Source organism: Calonectris borealis, chromosome Z, assembly GCF_964195595.1.
Source record: "Calonectris borealis chromosome Z, bCalBor7.hap1.2, whole genome shotgun sequence".
In the NCBI taxonomy this organism is placed as follows: domain Eukaryota; kingdom Metazoa; phylum Chordata; class Aves; order Procellariiformes; family Procellariidae; genus Calonectris; species Calonectris borealis.
The window spans coordinates 24,702,995-24,721,232 of record NC_134352.1 but is presented as its reverse complement, the minus strand read 5'-3'; the positions used below and the strand labels follow the sequence as shown (position 1 = coordinate 24,721,232).

Genomic DNA, 18,238 nt, shown 5'->3' with positions numbered 1-18,238 from the left:
CTACAAAATCTTTCTGGTTATGAAAGGATCAGTTTTATTCTTTAATATAGCTGACATAAATGTGGATCTGGCTAAAAACCTGTTGTGTTCACTCCGTGAATCTTTGTTTTACTGTGATAAAACAAATGCATGCTCTCACAACATGATTTTCAAAACAGGATACAATTACCAGTCCATATTTAGTAACATTATTTATTGTGGGGAGAAAAAGGCTTTACATCCTGTCAGATCACGTAACACGTGTGATGTATTTCACATTGCTTGACGTAGAAGGGTGACTTCATTAGAGCTAGTCAATAAGTCAATTAGAGCCAGTCAATGAGTTATAAGAGGGGTCTTTGTTGATAGGTGCCAGTTTTTGGGTGGCAGTGTGGAGAGAGCAAAATCCAACAAATGTTACCTTAAACTGGTCAGAACAGTATAGTAATAAACTTATAGACAACACAGCTCTGGTGCGTTCACATAGTGGGTGGCTGGGGAGACTGGATTCTTCACGGGCCTCTAGGAACTTCCTTTGAAGTTAGGGGAAAGGAGTACTGTCTCCTGTGAGTTGACATTGACCTCTGCTAAAGTTGGGTTGCAAGTCCCTGCCTACAGCCTGGGAGTCTGTAGCTATTGAGTGTTTAGTTCTTGGTGTCTTGTGAACCCTGGAAAGACTTATGGTTATTTGTGGATTTCAAGGTCATGCAATATAGAGAGAATGTTTTTGTTCTCTCTTCCTTCCTTACTTGTTGACTTCTGGCCACTGTTCCCCTAGCAGCTGTTGGCACTTCAGGGTGTAGCTCCTTCAATGCCTCTAATCCTTTTCCAGGAACCAGACTTTCTTGGGCTTAAATGCCTAAAATCTGGACTGCACCGCTACATTTGTCAGACACATTTCTTTAGCAAGCATTACTGCGTGTATCTGTGACTAAAAAGCAACCAAATCCAAACTACAGCTTTTTGAATATGTATTTAATGAGATCTGGAAAGACTATGTCATTCCTTCTGTTACCAAGTAATGCACTCTAATTAAAGTAGTTGACCTATATACTAAACGCAGTCACTAACAGCCTGCTGTATTCAGTTCATGATATGTTTATAAATACTGTATTTGGATATCTTTTGAGCTGCAATTGGCACAGTGCTGTGCTGTGTTGGCTGATGCACAGACTGCTTGCTCCTGTAGCTTCGGTTTTCCCTTTATGCAGCTCGTACAGTATCCAGTGAGTTGCTTCAGTTGTCTATTGACGTCGTCTTCTTTGGTTACAAAATGCTGAACTCTAAAGAGATGCAATCCTCCTTAGAAAACCTCCTTTTGGAGGGAACCTTTGCTTGAGCTGAGGACAGGTGAAACTTTTTTTTCAGTATCTCTAGGAAGAAACCCCCAAACTGTCCTTCTCATTGACCCCTTACCTTTGCTCTGTATTTCCTATATTTTTCTGGAACATCTTTTGGCTAGCCTCCGTGGCAGCAATAATTCACCTGCTTGTAGCTCATAGCTGTGATTTTTCTTTTTGCTGCCTTCTAATCCCCTCCTTACAAACTGCCAGACCGATTTGCTGGATGAGATCATGTTTCGTCAGGATACTGATGCCATTGTAGTCAGTGGGACCAGAGGAGCTTTGCCTGTGCAGATCAGGAATAAAGGATTGTAAACAGTTAATGCTTTGTGCCTTGCTGAAATGTGGCTTGGCTTCCTATCTGGAATTTTGGAGGTTTAAAATAACCAGAACAGAGGTTTTTGCTAGTAGTGAGAAAAGGAGAACGGTTTCTGTTTCTCAGTCTGCAGGGTATGTAAGTATACGTAGATTTCTGGCAAGCCTATTACTGTTATTTTGAGTTTGTGGTTGGTAAAGATATCTCCCTGTTCCAGGTGGCATTCTTTGACATGTACACTGCTCTCCAGGGATTCACCAGAATGCTTGTGGTAGCTGTGGGTGATCTTCATCATTCCCTTACTTCAACTACTGACCATTGCAGAGACTAATAGGAATTGAGTTTTTTTGGCCATTTTGTACAACACTTTTCATGTTCAACAGTCTGGATCCTCACATAAAAATGCGTGGAAGTTGTATTTATATCTGCTTAATCTGCTGAGTTCATTGTGTGCAGTGTATGCATAGTTTGGTCCTTCAGCCACCTGCACTGTAAAATTGTTTATGCGTCATGCAAAATGCCTAGACGTTCTTCACCTGTGGCTTTGTATTATTAGCCCATATAGCTGTGTTTTACCAATTTTTTTCCTCTGTTAAAATTGCCCTGTTTTGATGGCTCTCTTGACCATAGGTCAGCAGTGATGACTCTACCTCTTTTTGTTTGGTCAGTGGTTGCAATGAAGTTCTGTTAGTCCTTAAGTAATATTTATCAGTTTGAAGAGTTAACTTTTAAAAAAGTTAACATCTAAACTATCTACTGGCTACCTAACACTTTATCATTCAATTGAGGAAGTGCTGTTATGGAATATTGTCATTTGTTAATAGGTGCCAAAACCATTGTCTGCCTTTATACTTTTTGTGGAAAATTGAGTATTTGAAAACTTCAGGACATAGAATTTATTTTCTACACTAATGACCACCTTCAGTGGGGGAAAACTGATCAGTTGATGTTTTATCACAATTTAGTCAAATAGAGATGAAGTTTTCCAAATACTAGTAATGCAGCATAACACATCTGTATATTTAAAAGAAATCCATTTTTCCACTACCTTATCAAGAATTTTCTTTCTAGCACAGGTTTTGGTTTTTGTTTTTTAACTTGAAAGGGGGGTGGCAAGATCAATCTCTGTGGGGGGGTGTGGGTGTGTGTATGCATGTATATAACCAGTTTTAAAACATCGCTTCAAATGGCAGCTGTAGTGTTGATCTTGAACTCTGAGGCAGCAGTTCTAGCGTTGCTGTGTTTCCCAGTTCTTGTGTAGAATTTGGCTCACACACGCCTGAAACTATTTCAGCTGGATGTATACAGTAATAAAGTACAGAATAAAACTAGCCTCTTTACATCAAAAATGCTCCTAAGAATTGTTAACTTTAAATGATTTGTGGATGCACATGTATTTCTAGCTAATAAAGTATGTGCTTTTCATAGCCACCTGGCAAATTGTAATATTTAGATGATGGAAATATAAAATTTCCTCACAATCGGTTTGCTTTGCATGTTTTATGATCTCTCAACGTTTTTTCTCTAACATATTTTGAGCTTTACGTTGTTTTTAAATTTATGGTTGTATTCTTGAAATTTCAAGTCACATTCATGAAATCCAACTGATTCACTGATTGCTTATTCTGATGTTGTTAGTATATGTAACTGCCAAACCATAAACGCTGGTTTCTAGGCTAAAAACTGTATCTGGCTTAAGAAGATGAAAATGTTTGGAAACAGGGAGAGTATTTGAAGAAATGTAATACATTCCTCCTCCATTTGTATACTCTTATCTCGCATCCATTCTTGGCTGTGGCTCAGGTTGTTTTGGTCACTTCTTGCCTGGAACTGTGGCAGTCGTTCATTCACTGCTCTTTGGCTTGTTGTGGTTCTCGGTTTCCTCGAGTGGCAGCACAGCCTGAATGTTGAGCAAGATGTTGTCCTGGCAGATGGGTGACTTTGACCAGCAGCTAGTTCATCATCTTGCTTTTTTGAATGGTGAGCTGCCAGAGGATGTGAGAAGAGGTAGATTTTCTTGCTTTTGTGAACATGAGGTGCTGCAGTACAACTAGAAGCACTCAGTATAGTCTGATTTATGTTATCCCGTTGCAACTTCAGGAGCTCACATAGAATTATAGCAAGAGAGGCCTTGTGGGTATATTCGGGGATCTCTTACTGTGATGTGGCAATGACAACCAAGGAGGAGAAGGATCATGTTATGACCAGGTACTTCCCTTTCAGCTATAGCAAGTGCTGCACAGACAGAAATTTGATCATTTTGGATTACTTGAAACTAGTAAAGTGATAGTGTAAGAATTAATGAAATATTTGTACATTCAGTTAATAATAGCATTATTGATTAATAACAGTGCTCTTGAAATCAGTGAGACATTTCATATTTGTACATTTACAAACCAGTCTGAGGTTTTTGTAGGACGGAAGCCTTCATTTTCCCTGTTACATGGTCATGGTTCCCCAGTTACATAAGTTAATGGCATTTAAACTTAATTTTTCAAAAAAATGTATTAATTCTAAATTTGGTTCTAAGCTTTCAGAAGTCTGAATTGGTTAAACTGCCTTTATTGAAATCTCCTTTATTTGGCATCATTATGCGATCAGTGGATGGAGGTATATTAGGATTTAGTGGTGTACAGATACATTCATTAAGCAAAGCAGGAATGCCTTACTGAATTTCAGGGGCCTCTCTATCTGCCTTGCAAAAGCTTTTGTCTGGCTACTTTTTACTTCCACAAAAATAGTTATCGGACAGGATCTCAGTGCCTCAGCTTAGGTGCAGTACATGTAGTCATCTTCTCTAAAGCATAGTTGACATTCTTAATGATAATTAGGTGAAATCAAAATCCTATCTTTTTTAAAAATAAAAAGGCTGTTTGGTATATAATAATTAAAATGTACCATGTCTCTGGAAACATTATTGCTAGCCCCCATTAAGACGTACTCTACTTCCTTAAAGACCTCTAATACATATTTGTGTGTTTGGAAGATTTACTAATCATTTCGAAGATGAAGGTGACGTTTCCCTGACATTTCATACGTAGCTTGAAAAATCGGTCCTCTGAAACTCTAATTAAAACAGAAAACATAGTGCAGACAACTTAACTCTACATTCTGATCTGATAGATAGTAATTCAAAAAGAAAGCAAAGGGTCAATCATAGTATTCATGCTTCTTTTTTAAAAATTAATTTATTTACACAGAGTGTTTGCTGAAATCTGAGGCTTTCCTAAGTAAAATCTGCCAAAGGCTTTCAGGTTTTTGTCTCCAAATGGTTCACCAATTTCTTGTTTAATGCTCGCTTTTACTGCTGCTTCCCTGAACAAAAAAAAATAATTTCTAGCCTCTGTTGCACCTTCAAAATTCTGGTATATAAGTAATCGTATGCATACAAGTAATCACAAGAGCAGAAAACTTTATTTGGAAATAAAGCAAGTTTTTTTTATAGTAAGTTGAGTGAATTCCTTGACCTCAACTATTATAAATTATATCTTTTATTTCTAACAGTCTTTTTTTTTTTAATGTTAGCATCATATTGTGTAATTACATTCCTGCAGACCAGGTTGCAGTAACAGTGCTTGATTTCACATATACCGGTAATGAACTCTGAGTTACCACTCAAAATATGTTCTAAATGTTCCTGAAGACATCAGGTCACTATTTACTTAGTGATCAAAACCAAAAAATATGCTAGAAATTTTCAGGAAAGGAACCGAGAATAGAAAAGAAAACATTACATCATTGTATAAATCGATGTGCACCTGCTTCCCAAATGCCATAGAACTGCAGAATAATTTAAATTGGAAGAGATCTCAGGGAGGCCATCTGGTGCAGCTTCTTGCTCAGAGCAGGGTCATCTTTGATGTTATATCAAGCTGCGCAATGCCTTGTTGCAGCTGAGGTTCTAGCACCTCCAGTGATGGAAGTCTCTCTGGGCAACCCGTTTCAGTATTTGATCACTGTCCTCATTGTGAATTTTTTTTCACTATCTAACTGGAATTTTTCTCAATGCAAATTGTCTGTTGCTGCTTGTGCTTTTGCTGTGTACCACTTAGAAGAGTCTGGCCCCATGTAGCCACTTCTATTTTCAGCTCCTGAACTTACAAAATTGATGTAGGAGAATTCAGAAAAGCAAAACAATGCTCAGATCCGTGGAGGAGCTTCTGTAGAATTAGTGAATAAGTAGATTGGGCTTTCCAGACTTGAAGAAGCATACTGAAGGGGAATGTGATAAAGATGTATACAATGTGTTGGGTGACATGGAGAAAGTGAATAGGGAATAATGGTTGTTCACTGTTTCTTCAGAAGCAAGAAGCAGGGACCATCAAATAACCACATATGCAGATTATTCAAAGCAAGCAGACAAACATGTTCTTCAAAAACATGTAATAGTTTATATAGATTCAGAAAGCAGCTGAAAAAAATTACGGAAGGAAAATCCTTCCATGACTGTACATGTGGAAACATCACATCTTATACTACTAAGGCAAATCTTATACCACAGATCTTCAGAGGACAAGGATATGCCCTGAAGAATTATCATTCTCCTTTTCTTTCAGGCCATTAGGCCACTGGCATGGCCTGGGATGTATCTTTGGTCTGAGAAAATACAGCTGTTCTTAAATTTCACACCAGTAAGGCTTGTTTTTCAGGTTAACCCCTGCAATTCAGAAGGTGGAACATTAATTTACATCCAGTGCAGTGTTTTACAATATGTACGTCAATTATGCATAATTTCTGCTGCTTTGGAAGGTATTACTTGTGTTTAAAACAGAAAATGTTACCTTATCAAAAAATTATTTTTGAATAGCTGTGTTGTTTAATTGGTTTCACTGTGTACTTGAGATATTTTTAATTAGCTTTGAATGTTTTAATTTTTAATAACTCTATGTTACATCTTCATGGCTCTGCACAGTGCTGCTCCCAATTCTAGATATCTACAATTGCAAACTAAGAAAATGCATATTACAATTCCTGGGAATGTGCTCCAAAGAGAGATGATCTGCTCAGCTCAAATAATCAGCTCATATTCAACCAACAACTCATTCGCTGTGTGAGTGCCATGTTAATAGTTTAAAATATCCTGTTTTGTTTATTAAAGATAGCATGATTCTTTATCTGCTTTTCTACATGTGGTCTTTCTGAGATATCCAGTTCTGTCATGGACGAGAAAAAAAAAGCCTTTCTGAGGTATGAGATTAGTCTTATTTCTGAAATAAAATCATAGACTTCAGGGACATCAGGCATGCTCTACTGTATTTTCAGGTTTTAAAATGCATCAGCATTTACATCTCCTTTAGTATGTGCTAATACCTATAAAACTAACACACAAAGATTTTGTGGTTAGTATATCCACTCATTGACAAGCAGGCCAGAGTTACTGTCATAGTCTAAGTTTATTATATATTTTTGGGGCCTCTTCTCAATAACTTTTAATCTCCGCTGCTGAAGTGACTAATGCAGAGGATCATTTTCAGAAAACTATTTTCTCTAAAGCTTCTTTGAAGAACTCTTACCTGTAAATCACAAAACTCCATTCTCATGCCAGACATCTATAGCCTTCTAAGACCAAAAATCTTCCTTGTTCTCCCCATTATCTAAATTTGAAGCTTTAAGATGAATGTTGTTCTGGCACCTTTTTCATCAGGGAAATTGTATCTTCAAACCAGAAATGAAGCTAGCATTCACTTTACAAAAAGGAGAGCATCTTAATTGCTCTGGCAGATACTGCCTGGTATGTCTTTTTTATCTGTAAGTTCATTGAACATGTCATTTACAATAGCTACCAGGAATTCCTCCCTTCTGGTTTTATCTTAGAGCTGTTGTACTGTACTGAAATAATTTTCATCAAAATCTCCGAGGACCAGTTCTCTAGCCAAAACTTGGAAACAGTACTATCATGCTCATCTTTTAGATACCACTGATTATGTTCTTGTAGTTGAAATCTCCTTTTCTTCTGAGTGTGTCTTCTCTTTCAGTTGGAGAGTCCTCCTCAGATTTTCTCTAAATTTCCTGTGAAGGTTCTCTAATTTCATTTGCAAGCCCACCTTCAACTTCTCTATCCATGCTGGTTCATATCTGACGCATTAGGCGGTCTTTCTTTGAGTGGAGTAATATTAGAGTATTGGCCTATTCATATCACCTATATGTGCATGTCTGGCTAGTTTTTTTAGCAATATTCAATATATGCTGCGTTGTCTGTTGTCTCTCTTATTGCTAATCTTCTACCTTTTGATCAGTAGAGATGGTGTTACTATTTGCCTGTCCCTCAGAAGCATCAATTCTGTTTTATCTTTGTCTTAGATCTCTCTCCAACTTCTTAATTCCTCGCTTTTCTAAAAAGAGTATAGATTATTTTTCTTTCATAGTAACATCTAATATAGCCATTTTTCTGGATTTATACAGATAAAAAGCTCTTTGGGGCTTTTACGTTATGCAATTCAATTTAAGCAAAATCTTTTACCTTGTTGCTTTGTCTTGCTCACGTTCATTCAAAATACCATTGCGAATATGATTCTTATGGCCTGTCATTTTGATTGTGTCACACTTCTGGGTGTATTGTATTATTTTTCATGCACTCTTAAGATCTGCAGATATTTTGCCCAGTGGCAGAACTGTATGTCTGGCAAAAGGGAGATTTTTGTCCACAGGACCCTAGCAGTTGTAGTGCATGACTGCAGAAGCTATATTCTACTGGAAAATCCACTAAAATGGACAGGACCTCACATTGCACAAAATCTCCCAAAGTAAAAGTACAAAACACAGAAGCTCGGCTTTCTGTGTATCACATATGAAGATGCACCTGGGGAAATCCTGAAGGAAAATAGGGAGTGCTTCACTTGCGTTTTTGAGCTGGCCTGAATCCTGTGCTTCTTTTTGGGTTCTTATGCTTTATTTTTCCTCTCTGCATCTTGTCAGAAGAGAAAAATGGAAAGTAAAATTAAGAGTGCTAGAGTGATTGGCTTCTGCTGTGACATCTCTTTAAAAGAGCTGGGGCAATTGTTTTGACTATTAAAAAGGAAAAAGAACTGGAATGAAAAGGCTGGCTGAGGTGTATACAACTGGGAACAGCATTTCAACACTCCGTGTTTTGTGGCAGAAGAATTATAACACTGCTGCGTCGAAGCCAGTTGCTTGTAAAATGTGACAGAGCGCTCTAATCTGATGGTTACAAGTAGTTGCTGTCGATCAGTTTCTCAATAGAAGAGGTATTTGTCTTAGTAAATCCTTTCTATATTATTTGGAAATAAAAGCAGTAGTGCTTTGTATTATTTATCAAAAGGGAGAATGACAAGAAGTCCCATCCTTAAAACAGCTGTTTGTATTCCATATAGAAGTTCAGCAGTTTTGCATCATTCCAGGGTAAGTAGTTGGATTTTCAGCAGTTTTGCTAGGTGTACCTGTCCAATGGACAGAAAATTCATGACCTGTTCCAAATGCAAGTCCCAAGCCTGGTGGAGGTTCATTTTAATTCATTCTGGAGAGTGATTAGAAATATGGCTAGTCCTAAAAGAGAATTATCTGATTATGCATTATCAATGCATTTTTCATAATTCCTTCTATGTGCTTTTGTGCCACCGGTACATTTAAACACAGTCAAAGAAATAGATTAAAACTGTTCTCTAATAACAATATATATTTTCATACACGTCTAGCTTTTTAATGGTAAACTACAATTTATTCTGCAGTAATTCAGTCATTGCATAAAATATTATGGTCCACAGATTAGTTTTCTTTTTAATGATATTCTTGTAGTATAAAATAAAGGAAGTGACAAATCGTGCTACCATTTTGCTAATATCTCTGAAAGTAATTAGTTTAAACTAAAATGAAACTGAATCAGCTAATATGTTTTAGTGGCTGCATTGTGTATGCTAGCAAGCATACTACTCCATAATGCTCTCTACAGCATCCCTGATGCAGAACTCCCGATTCCTTTCCAGTGTCCTTCTCAGGTGTGTTAGTCAAATAGTAACGTGTCTTATGAGTTTGTCTGAAGCGTATGTGGTGACTACGTAGCCAGCATGGTTGTGCTGGTTGGTCAGATGTCTGATGTTTGTTGGAATGAGGGTTGTGGGGAATTATAATGAACTTTTCTTCCTGAGGACACAGAGAGTCTCTGGTCTCTGTTGGCTTCTTTCAGAAATTGAAAATAATCTAATATCCTGAGATAATTCTTTCATCTACTAAATCCTTTGCTAAATTGTGAGGGCCTTGGCTGAGAGATTCAAAATTTGGTGTGGCTAGGGTGGAGATCACTGAAAGACAGCTCTGATATGTATTTCCTTTTATTTTGGAAAGCAAACTTAAAATAACACCCTGACTTAACTGTTAAGAGCATGTACCCACACACACACACATATATATATATAAAAAAAAGTAGATTGGCTATTCTAGGTTGTATTCTTATACTAGTTTAGGAAAAAAATTATACCCAATATGCATAAAAAAATCTCTTCACACTGTTGAATAGACTGTTCTCAGTGAAAACTGGTTTCCTGCAATATCTAATGGGTCCTGCTAGGTGGTCCGTAGCTGGGCCATGGCAAAAAAAAAATCAGTAGAAGACCATTGTTGCTGCTCTTTAGTTTTATTCAGGTTGCCCTAAAAATACTTAAATGGAATAAATAAACTCAGCCTGCAGTTGTGTTTGTCATGTGTTTGATAATGCCTGCTGTGCAGACAAATTGAGTCTTCATTGCTGTAAGATATAGAGTAGTTTTGGTATGTCGGGGGGAAGGTGCTATGAAAATACTAAACAGTGTTTATAAATGTATTGCTGTTTGAACAGGGCAAGCACTACATTTTGAACAGAGCCAAAGTTTATCCCTTAAATCTGCATTTTAATGTTCATTCTATTTAATACAACTATTAGCCTCTATGTATCATTCAGTGGTGCTTATCAAAGTCCTCTGGTGGGGCCCAGTTCATGAATCTTTCCGCTATTTTGAGTCAAAAAACCCTCTTGTTAAAAACATTTTTCAATAAGGAGAAACTGATGAATGTAGAATCTTACTTGTGGTTTGATGTTGTCATTAGATAAGCACGCTGTTAGTGTAAAGTAGAAAGAAAACTCCTGAGTTTGTTTAGGGGAAGAGTAGTGGAATTCATGCATCTTTTGGTAACTTATTTTTTTCTGTCATATAAGAAGTAAACATTTAATTGCAGTTAAATCTCATGGCTCACGTCTGAAGAGATGTGTGAAATGGGTGGATCATTCCACACCCAGCCAGCATGCAAGCAAAATTAGACTCTGTGTCCCCCTATTGTTAATGAGATTTTTGTGTGTGTGTGTGTAGCGAGTTGAATTAATCAGTATTATAAAAATAAAAATCAGGACTCAGCAGAGAGTGTTTTATTGTAAGAAAATTAGTTGGCATACAATATTACTTGAGTCTGATAAAAGGAATAAAAATGTTATTGATGGGTAAGTGGGCACATAGTTAATGAGTATTTCAGTGACTAATGAACTCCCTATTAGTGTTTTGACTATTTGATTGTTTTTTGCACTCTTTTTTCACAGCATACAAATTAAGGCACGTTGCAGAATTTTGCAACCAAATAAATAAATTTATTTTACTAAGACAATGTTTAACCTATATCCTGTAAATGACATTGTATTTGGGAGTCATTTTTAAACACTGGTATATTCTGTATATAGAACAAATAGATTTTGTTGCTTATTTGGAAGTCCTGGAATAAACTGAAGCTGCATTTATTACATAATCAGATTTTCAGTTTCTTCAGTCAAGGATGTACGTCCAAAACTTGGAAGCAATTTTTCTTTGTAACACTACCAAACAGTTGTAGTCTGTCTCTGTTATCAGTTTCTTACAGTTTAGGTAACCTATAGCTAATTAGAATGAGGTTGTTAATGTGTTTCAGATTTAATTACTTTGCAAATACTCATTACAATATCTTCGCTGTTTCTGAGAGTGATTTACATGAAATAAGCTCAGTTTGTCAGTGTTAAAAATCCATTTTTGTATTTTTTGAAAGATTCTTTGTTATTAATTTTGAGAGCTGGTGGTAAGTCAGAGATTAAGAAATACACAGTCTTTGGACTAGGTCAAGTTATGAGCACCTTGGAATTTACATTGACTTACGCTGAACTAGAAAGACTGTTTCAGTGTACCAGTTAGAGCCCTCGTTTTACAGAATTTAAAATCCAGATGGTGGCTGCTTCTATGGTTTATGATCGAGAAAACAAATGGATCCTATAACTTGCACTGGTTGGTGCTAATATTTACAAGTAATGTATTGTTAGAGAAGAACATGTTTTTAATAAAAGGGGAAAAAAAACCCATATATTCAGTAAGGATAATGTACGTATGTATTTTTTAGTTTTACTGTGTGGGCTTTTTTTGATTATATGGTTTCAAATCAATGTTCTTTTAAAAAAATGAGTATTTCAGGAGAACTAAGAATTATGTCCTTTGTTTTTAGGGTACAAAATAATTTAAGTTCTCTTTATAGTTAACCATAGTGATACTTAAAATAATTGCACAAAATATTATATGAATTATAGAATTTGTCAGCAGTTAAATTGGTATGAGTTAGCTTAATCCCACTGATGTTGACACTTACTGGTTTGTATCAGTAGAGGCTCAGCCCCTATCTTTTATTTAAATAAAATCCAGGAGCCTACATTCCACGTTCTCCAATAATTCAACTATCATACCGATTTGCTTGTTTTCACTTGAGAATACTGCTTTTTCTCCTAGGACAAGAAGGATAAAGTCTCAAGATTTGACACTATACGTCATTCCATAGCTGGAATTATAAGGTCTCCAAAATCCATGTTGGGCTCATCATCGGTAAGTAGTATCAATAATGTAGTGTTGTATTACATTCTGTTATTTTTACGGTTCAAGTAGGATTTTTTTTTTCTGAAGCATCATTCATTTCCATCTATGTACACAAAAATTACATTAAAATGATGTTATAAAAACACTGTTCTGATTGATCAGCAGACCTGATAATATTGTGGCATAATAGTATGTCAGAACAACTTGTTGCACTTTAGGAAAAAAAGAGTTTGTATGTTCTTTGCAGCTCTCAGACTGGTGCTATACTTTTAAGAGTACTCTTCCCAGTGAGTCTGATTTACTGGAAATGCAGTGTATTATGATATTCTGTAGTAGGTCAGATGGTCATGCATGTTTTACCCGCTGTTGCAATAATTATATTCCCTATATTTGTTACAAAGGCACCAGTATATAAGCATATTATTATTATTACTACTACTACCACTACTTCCTCAATAACTAGTACGACTTAAGTAAAAGGATCTCAAAGCAGAGTAGGAAAAGGACCGGTACTGATCGTCTTATGGAGTATAGTCTAAAAATGTGATGTTAACTACCTGTTTTCATATTATATGTTTTAAGTATATTGAAACTTTAAAAGTGGAGCCGTATCTTGATTTAAATGTAGTGCTACTACACTGTCCCATATTTAATTGGTGGGAGAAGGTGAATTTTGTGTGTAATGAGAGGAAACAATTTTTTTTTTTGTCACCTAAAGAAAGTTGCAGAGAAACACTGTGTTTCCAAAAGCAGCCAGGAAACTTAAACTGTTACTTGCATGTTGGCACTTAAATGATTTACATGTTCTCAGAATGAGAAGATAAAGGGTAATACAGGTAAAAAGTATAGTTTGAAAGGAAAACAGCAAGATTAGGGATTCAGGTGGCTTCTCATGGACAAAGTGCAAGACAGTTTTCTATAATAGCAAGAGACATAAGTTTAATCAAATGAGGAGAGAAAACACAAGAAAAGGGGCAACTTTCATGTACCTGTAATGCAGTGCTATGAATGAACTGAATGAAGAGTCTGAATGAATTGCATCATGAATGCCAGCTTCTGCCCTTCTGCCTTTTTTTGCCACTGAGGCATTTGAGCTTGGCATAGATATCTGTTGCTGTTTATAGGACAACTTTTTTATTGTTTATAGGATAATAGGTGGAATTAATGTTGGTTTCATATGGTATATTAGCATGTGGGAATGAGCCAGGTACACTGAGGCTAAGGGCAGCATATTCCATAGGGAGTTGTCTCAAATTATCGACCTAACTGTATTGCTTCACTTTCTCATCTGTGTCTGTGCCCCTCTTTTACACTGGGAGAGAAAAAATGTCTTGACAAAATGTTTTGTTTGCTTAAAGATGGAAAAGAAGGAAGTATGTAAAGTTTGAGCTCAGAATATATGTGAAAAAACAATACTGAGTAAGCTATTAGTTTAATAAAATATTACTCCCATTATTATTTTCTTTTCATTGACAGCGTAAGTACAGGAATAATATCTCATTTTTTTGGAGTTAGAAATAATACACTGCTGTTTGCTCAGTTTTTCTCTTGAATAAGGGCAGCAGCTGGGGACTGCTTCATTTTACTGTTGGAGGAAAACTGCTGTTTCAATGGATTGTTAAATAGGGAGAGAGGAGGGGCTCAAAATAAGTAAAGAGGACAGTAATAAGTCCAAGAGGAGCATGATGAAGTATATGAGGGCATTTCCCTCCTCTCAGAAGGAAAAGTGTGATGAAGTATATAAGGGCACACATCCCCCAACTCCCCCCACCACTCCAAATAACCCATAAGCTAAATATGGCAATAAAAGGATATCTTGAAGGAAAACTAAAAGACAAAAAAGGAGGGGGGTGGGAAGGAGAGTAGACATTCAACAGCATGAGTTACTTTCCTTCTGTATGATTGTTTATTGTTTATTTTTATCTTCCAGTCAAATTAACAACAAAAATCTTAGAAAAATATTCTTCATTTAAACTGTTGAATCAGTAAGTGATCCTGTAACTGTAAAACATTGAGGCCTAGAATGCAAACTTGTTCTTTCAGGTATCTAATTAGTCATATTAAGTTGCTTACTGATATTTAAACTTAGTAGAGTTTAAGGAAAAGAGATGGGAATTTAATTTTGTGCAGGTAGCTTTTTTCCTCTATCTTTAAAGACTAACCTTTCTTGTATTTAAACCATTTAATTCTAACTATAAAATGCAGTAGAAACATTAGCACTAAACGGTGTAAACTGAATTGAAATCAATATTAAAATGATTATATATTTTGCATTTGTACTGTTCTTTCTGGGCTTTCAGCTATGTTTTCTTTCATAGCTAGTCAGGGTGAATATTGTATCATACGGAAAATATGTTGGAGTCTGAAGAGTTGTTCATAAAAACAATGCAATTTTAATAACATTCAAAACATGAATAAGGAGGTGTTACTATCTGGTGGCTTCCTCTTTAGTAAGCTATAAATTGAGTTGCATGTCAGATTTTTTTTTTTTTAACCTTCCTATGTGAAGACCATGAACTAGTTTATTAACCCTGAACTGTCCTTTTATCCTTAGAAACATTTTCTCTCAAGTAGAAATGTGTTTCTGTGGCAAAGGCTTTGCTACTCTGAACCCCTTAACATTTCTTGATAGCATAGCAGAAGTCTGGGTTTTCTGGTGAGTCAAACTGAGCGTCTTTGAACAATAAATGTTCAAGTAAATAACATTCTCTAATATTTTGAAAGCTTATTTTTTCTTTTAGGAATTTCTGAAAGAGAATGGCTTAGTGTCATTTAACAGTGGTAGATAGCTCTGATCTGAGAAGTATTTAACTGTTGATGAAATTGAAATATATGACTGCCTTCTTGGCCAAACAATATCTTGGGCTTTTAGTAGTTCACTATGCTAATAAACACAGTACCTTGAAGTACATCTTTTGCTCCTAAAAACTATGACTGTGCACTTTCTGTTCAAGCTGTTGTTGTTTCTTACATAGTCCTTCCTAGCTCTGAATCCGTAATAGAGCAAAATCTGTAATAGAGCATACTCGTTCTTTCTAGTGATGGGTCTGTTGGTTACAGTGCTGGCCTCAAATCTCATGTCTGAAATTATCCCTGATACAGGCCCAGGGTTGTAGATCCCAGTGTTGATATCTGAGAATATGAGGCTCCGTCAGGCTCTTAAATATGTTCTCCAGTTTTCCATCAGGATCCTGGACTAAACTAGACCTTTTGAGGTATAACTTAGAAAAGCAGCCAGGAACCCACAAAGGCTTTTTTTATACCAGAAACTTTACTATGAAAGTGCTAAAGAATTACAGATATTTGGAAACAAGAAGTTCTGAGTAGATTCCCTTTCTTGGGTCTACTCATTCCCACCCTGAGAATCTGAGATTATTCCTAGTGTTTTTTGGCTTGGTAAGTTATCTTAACCTAAATATCTCCCTAGGAAGAACTTAAATGTGCAGATGGCTGCCACCATGCTCGTAGCTGCACCATGTCAAATTTTTCCCTTGCATCCACCAATGGAGTGTTTCTGTTCTCTTTCCCCATCCCCATAGGGGAAATATCGTATCATCCTTGATGATACAAAGAAAACCTTTTTTTTTATCAGGGCAGAGCAGTAGGAGAGGTTAATTCAGAATCGTATGCTTTGTTTGTATCTGTTTGATAGTGCTTAATTGAGATGTGTCTTCATGCTGTTACCTAAAATGTGGTTCAGCAGGCTTGCCTGGGACACATTCACATATCTGTTCAACTCACAATACCGTACCCACTGTGTTATTTTGTTCAGAGCTTTACCACTCTGGCAGTGAGAATTTCTATGAGCTCAGGCACTAACAATTTTGAATGACATATAGCTTAAGTAAGGGCTTGTCTGTCTAGCCATAACAAATAAATCTGAAGTGATCATTGAACAAAATATAAAGTTTTCCTCAGTGTTTTCTTAAACAATGTAAGCTTGTTAAAATTAATATGTGAAATTGTAGATTAAAACTCATTACCTTCCATTTATATCTGGTGAAAATAATTTCTTACAATCTTTGTGCCTTCAGAAAGTCTATGCTGAAGTTCATAAGCACAGCTCACCCAGGTATTTATTCTGTGCTACAGTGTAGACGCCAGGAAAAATGTCCCATAAAGCTGTTAATAGATTTGGGGTGCAATTGGTAAATTCTGTGAAAACAATTTATCCAATTCATATGCTTTGTATAAATCAATGTCTTATGTTTTTACGTCTGAGAAGCTTCTGTCTAGATAAGGAAATGGTTCATTTTGAGTTGTTGTTCATACCACATCAGAATGTGTGAGAAAAAGTTGGTCAATATGGCTTAGGAAACATAGCAGGCCAAGTGAAAAATATTACATGGTTTTATGGATGTTTCCATAAACTTCTGCTTTTTATATTTAATTTTTTAGGTAATAGAAAAGAAGGTGATCAGAATGCCTTTTGTGTAAATGTAAGAGCCTTGATTTTGTATTTTAATAGAAATACATAATTTAGATACAGAAATAAAAATTATTGTTGTTTATCATGCTTTTCATGTAGAAGTAAACTCTAAAAATGTACTGTTATAATAACATTTTTCTTCAATATTTTTCCCAAGTTTTTTGATGTAATATCAACCACTGAGAAACCATTGGCTGAGCAAGACTGGTATCATGGTGCAATTCCAAGAATAGAAGCCCAGGAGCTGTTAAAACAGCAAGGAGACTTCTTGGTGCGAGAGAGCCACGGGAAACCTGGTGAATATGTCCTTTCTGTGTTTTCAGATGGACAACGGAGACACTTTATCATACAATATGCTGATGTACGTCTCTGATATCGTACTGAATATTCAATGCTAGGAAGTTTATAATTTCAGCTAAACAATTTAGGATTTACATAATTTACTATGGCAAATAGCTTATATGAAAATATGAGAGCTGTTGGAAATGTTTCCATCAGTGCTGAAATCAGGGGAAAAGGTCATTTTGGGAAACAAAACAAAAATATGAAGTATGAGGTTATTCAGCATCTTTTATCTTATATTGAAAAGCCAAGATATTTCTGTAAATGTTTTGAAATTCAGAACTTGTTACTACTAATTTATGCATGTGCATTTATTTATTTTTAAACCCATTTTCGTAGTTGGTGCTAATTAGGCTACTTTTAATTCAGATTGTAAAGATTCCATTGAATCTTCCTGAAAAATGGAAACATTCATGGAGAAGAAAATAATCTGTGCTAGTTTCTATACAGTTAGGAATTGAAATCCCTGCTGCACTGGAGATGCTTATGTTCTTTTTAGCCCTATGGATATTTTGTTCAGTATAACACAAACGCTTGTGGATGTTGCACAGCATATATGCTTCGAAGGACCAGAATTGGTCCCCTTGTTGCTCTAACTTAGGAAAAATTGGTCTTTTTAAACAGTATGTTAATTTTTATATGCCTTTACCCAATGTATTTCTTTTTATTCTTCTCAATGCATTATTTGGTTTTTTAAATGTATTTTTCTTTTTACCTTTCAGAATTTCAAACTCATTCAAAATATGACAGTTCTCATAACATTACTAGAAATTCTTCTTGAAGTATGACATAGCAGCAAATCGTTCTCAGTTTTGATTCAGTAATGCTGCCAAAACATATTTCAGTCTCTTGTAATAAAATCTCCCATATACAGAAAAATACACAAATTTAGTCACATTACAATGTTTACACTGAGGGAATTTCCTCATCTAAATCCCTAGCTGATGCAGCATGCGTGGGAGAAGTCAATAATGTGTACATGGTCTATTTCTTTTTAATGAGGGGCAGTAATATATTTCAAACT

At 35.9% G+C, this 18,238-nt stretch overlaps 1 protein-coding gene across 5 annotated transcripts in view; it reads left to right on the top strand.

Moving 5' to 3' along the window:
• FER (FER tyrosine kinase) overlaps window positions 1–18,238 on the top strand; it is a 181,684-nt gene that overhangs the window by 64,975 nt on the left and 98,471 nt on the right. For 4 of the 5 annotated variants that reach the window (XM_075137198.1, XM_075137197.1, XM_075137199.1 and 1 more), the window contains 2 exons: window positions 12,360–12,452; window positions 17,030–17,233. In XM_075137198.1, the coding sequence (XP_074993299.1) occupies window positions 12,360–12,452; window positions 17,030–17,233 (297 nt within the window). The remainder of the gene's footprint in view (window positions 1–12,359; window positions 12,453–17,029; window positions 17,234–18,238) is intronic. The other variant, XR_012670947.1, reaches the window with a different exon arrangement.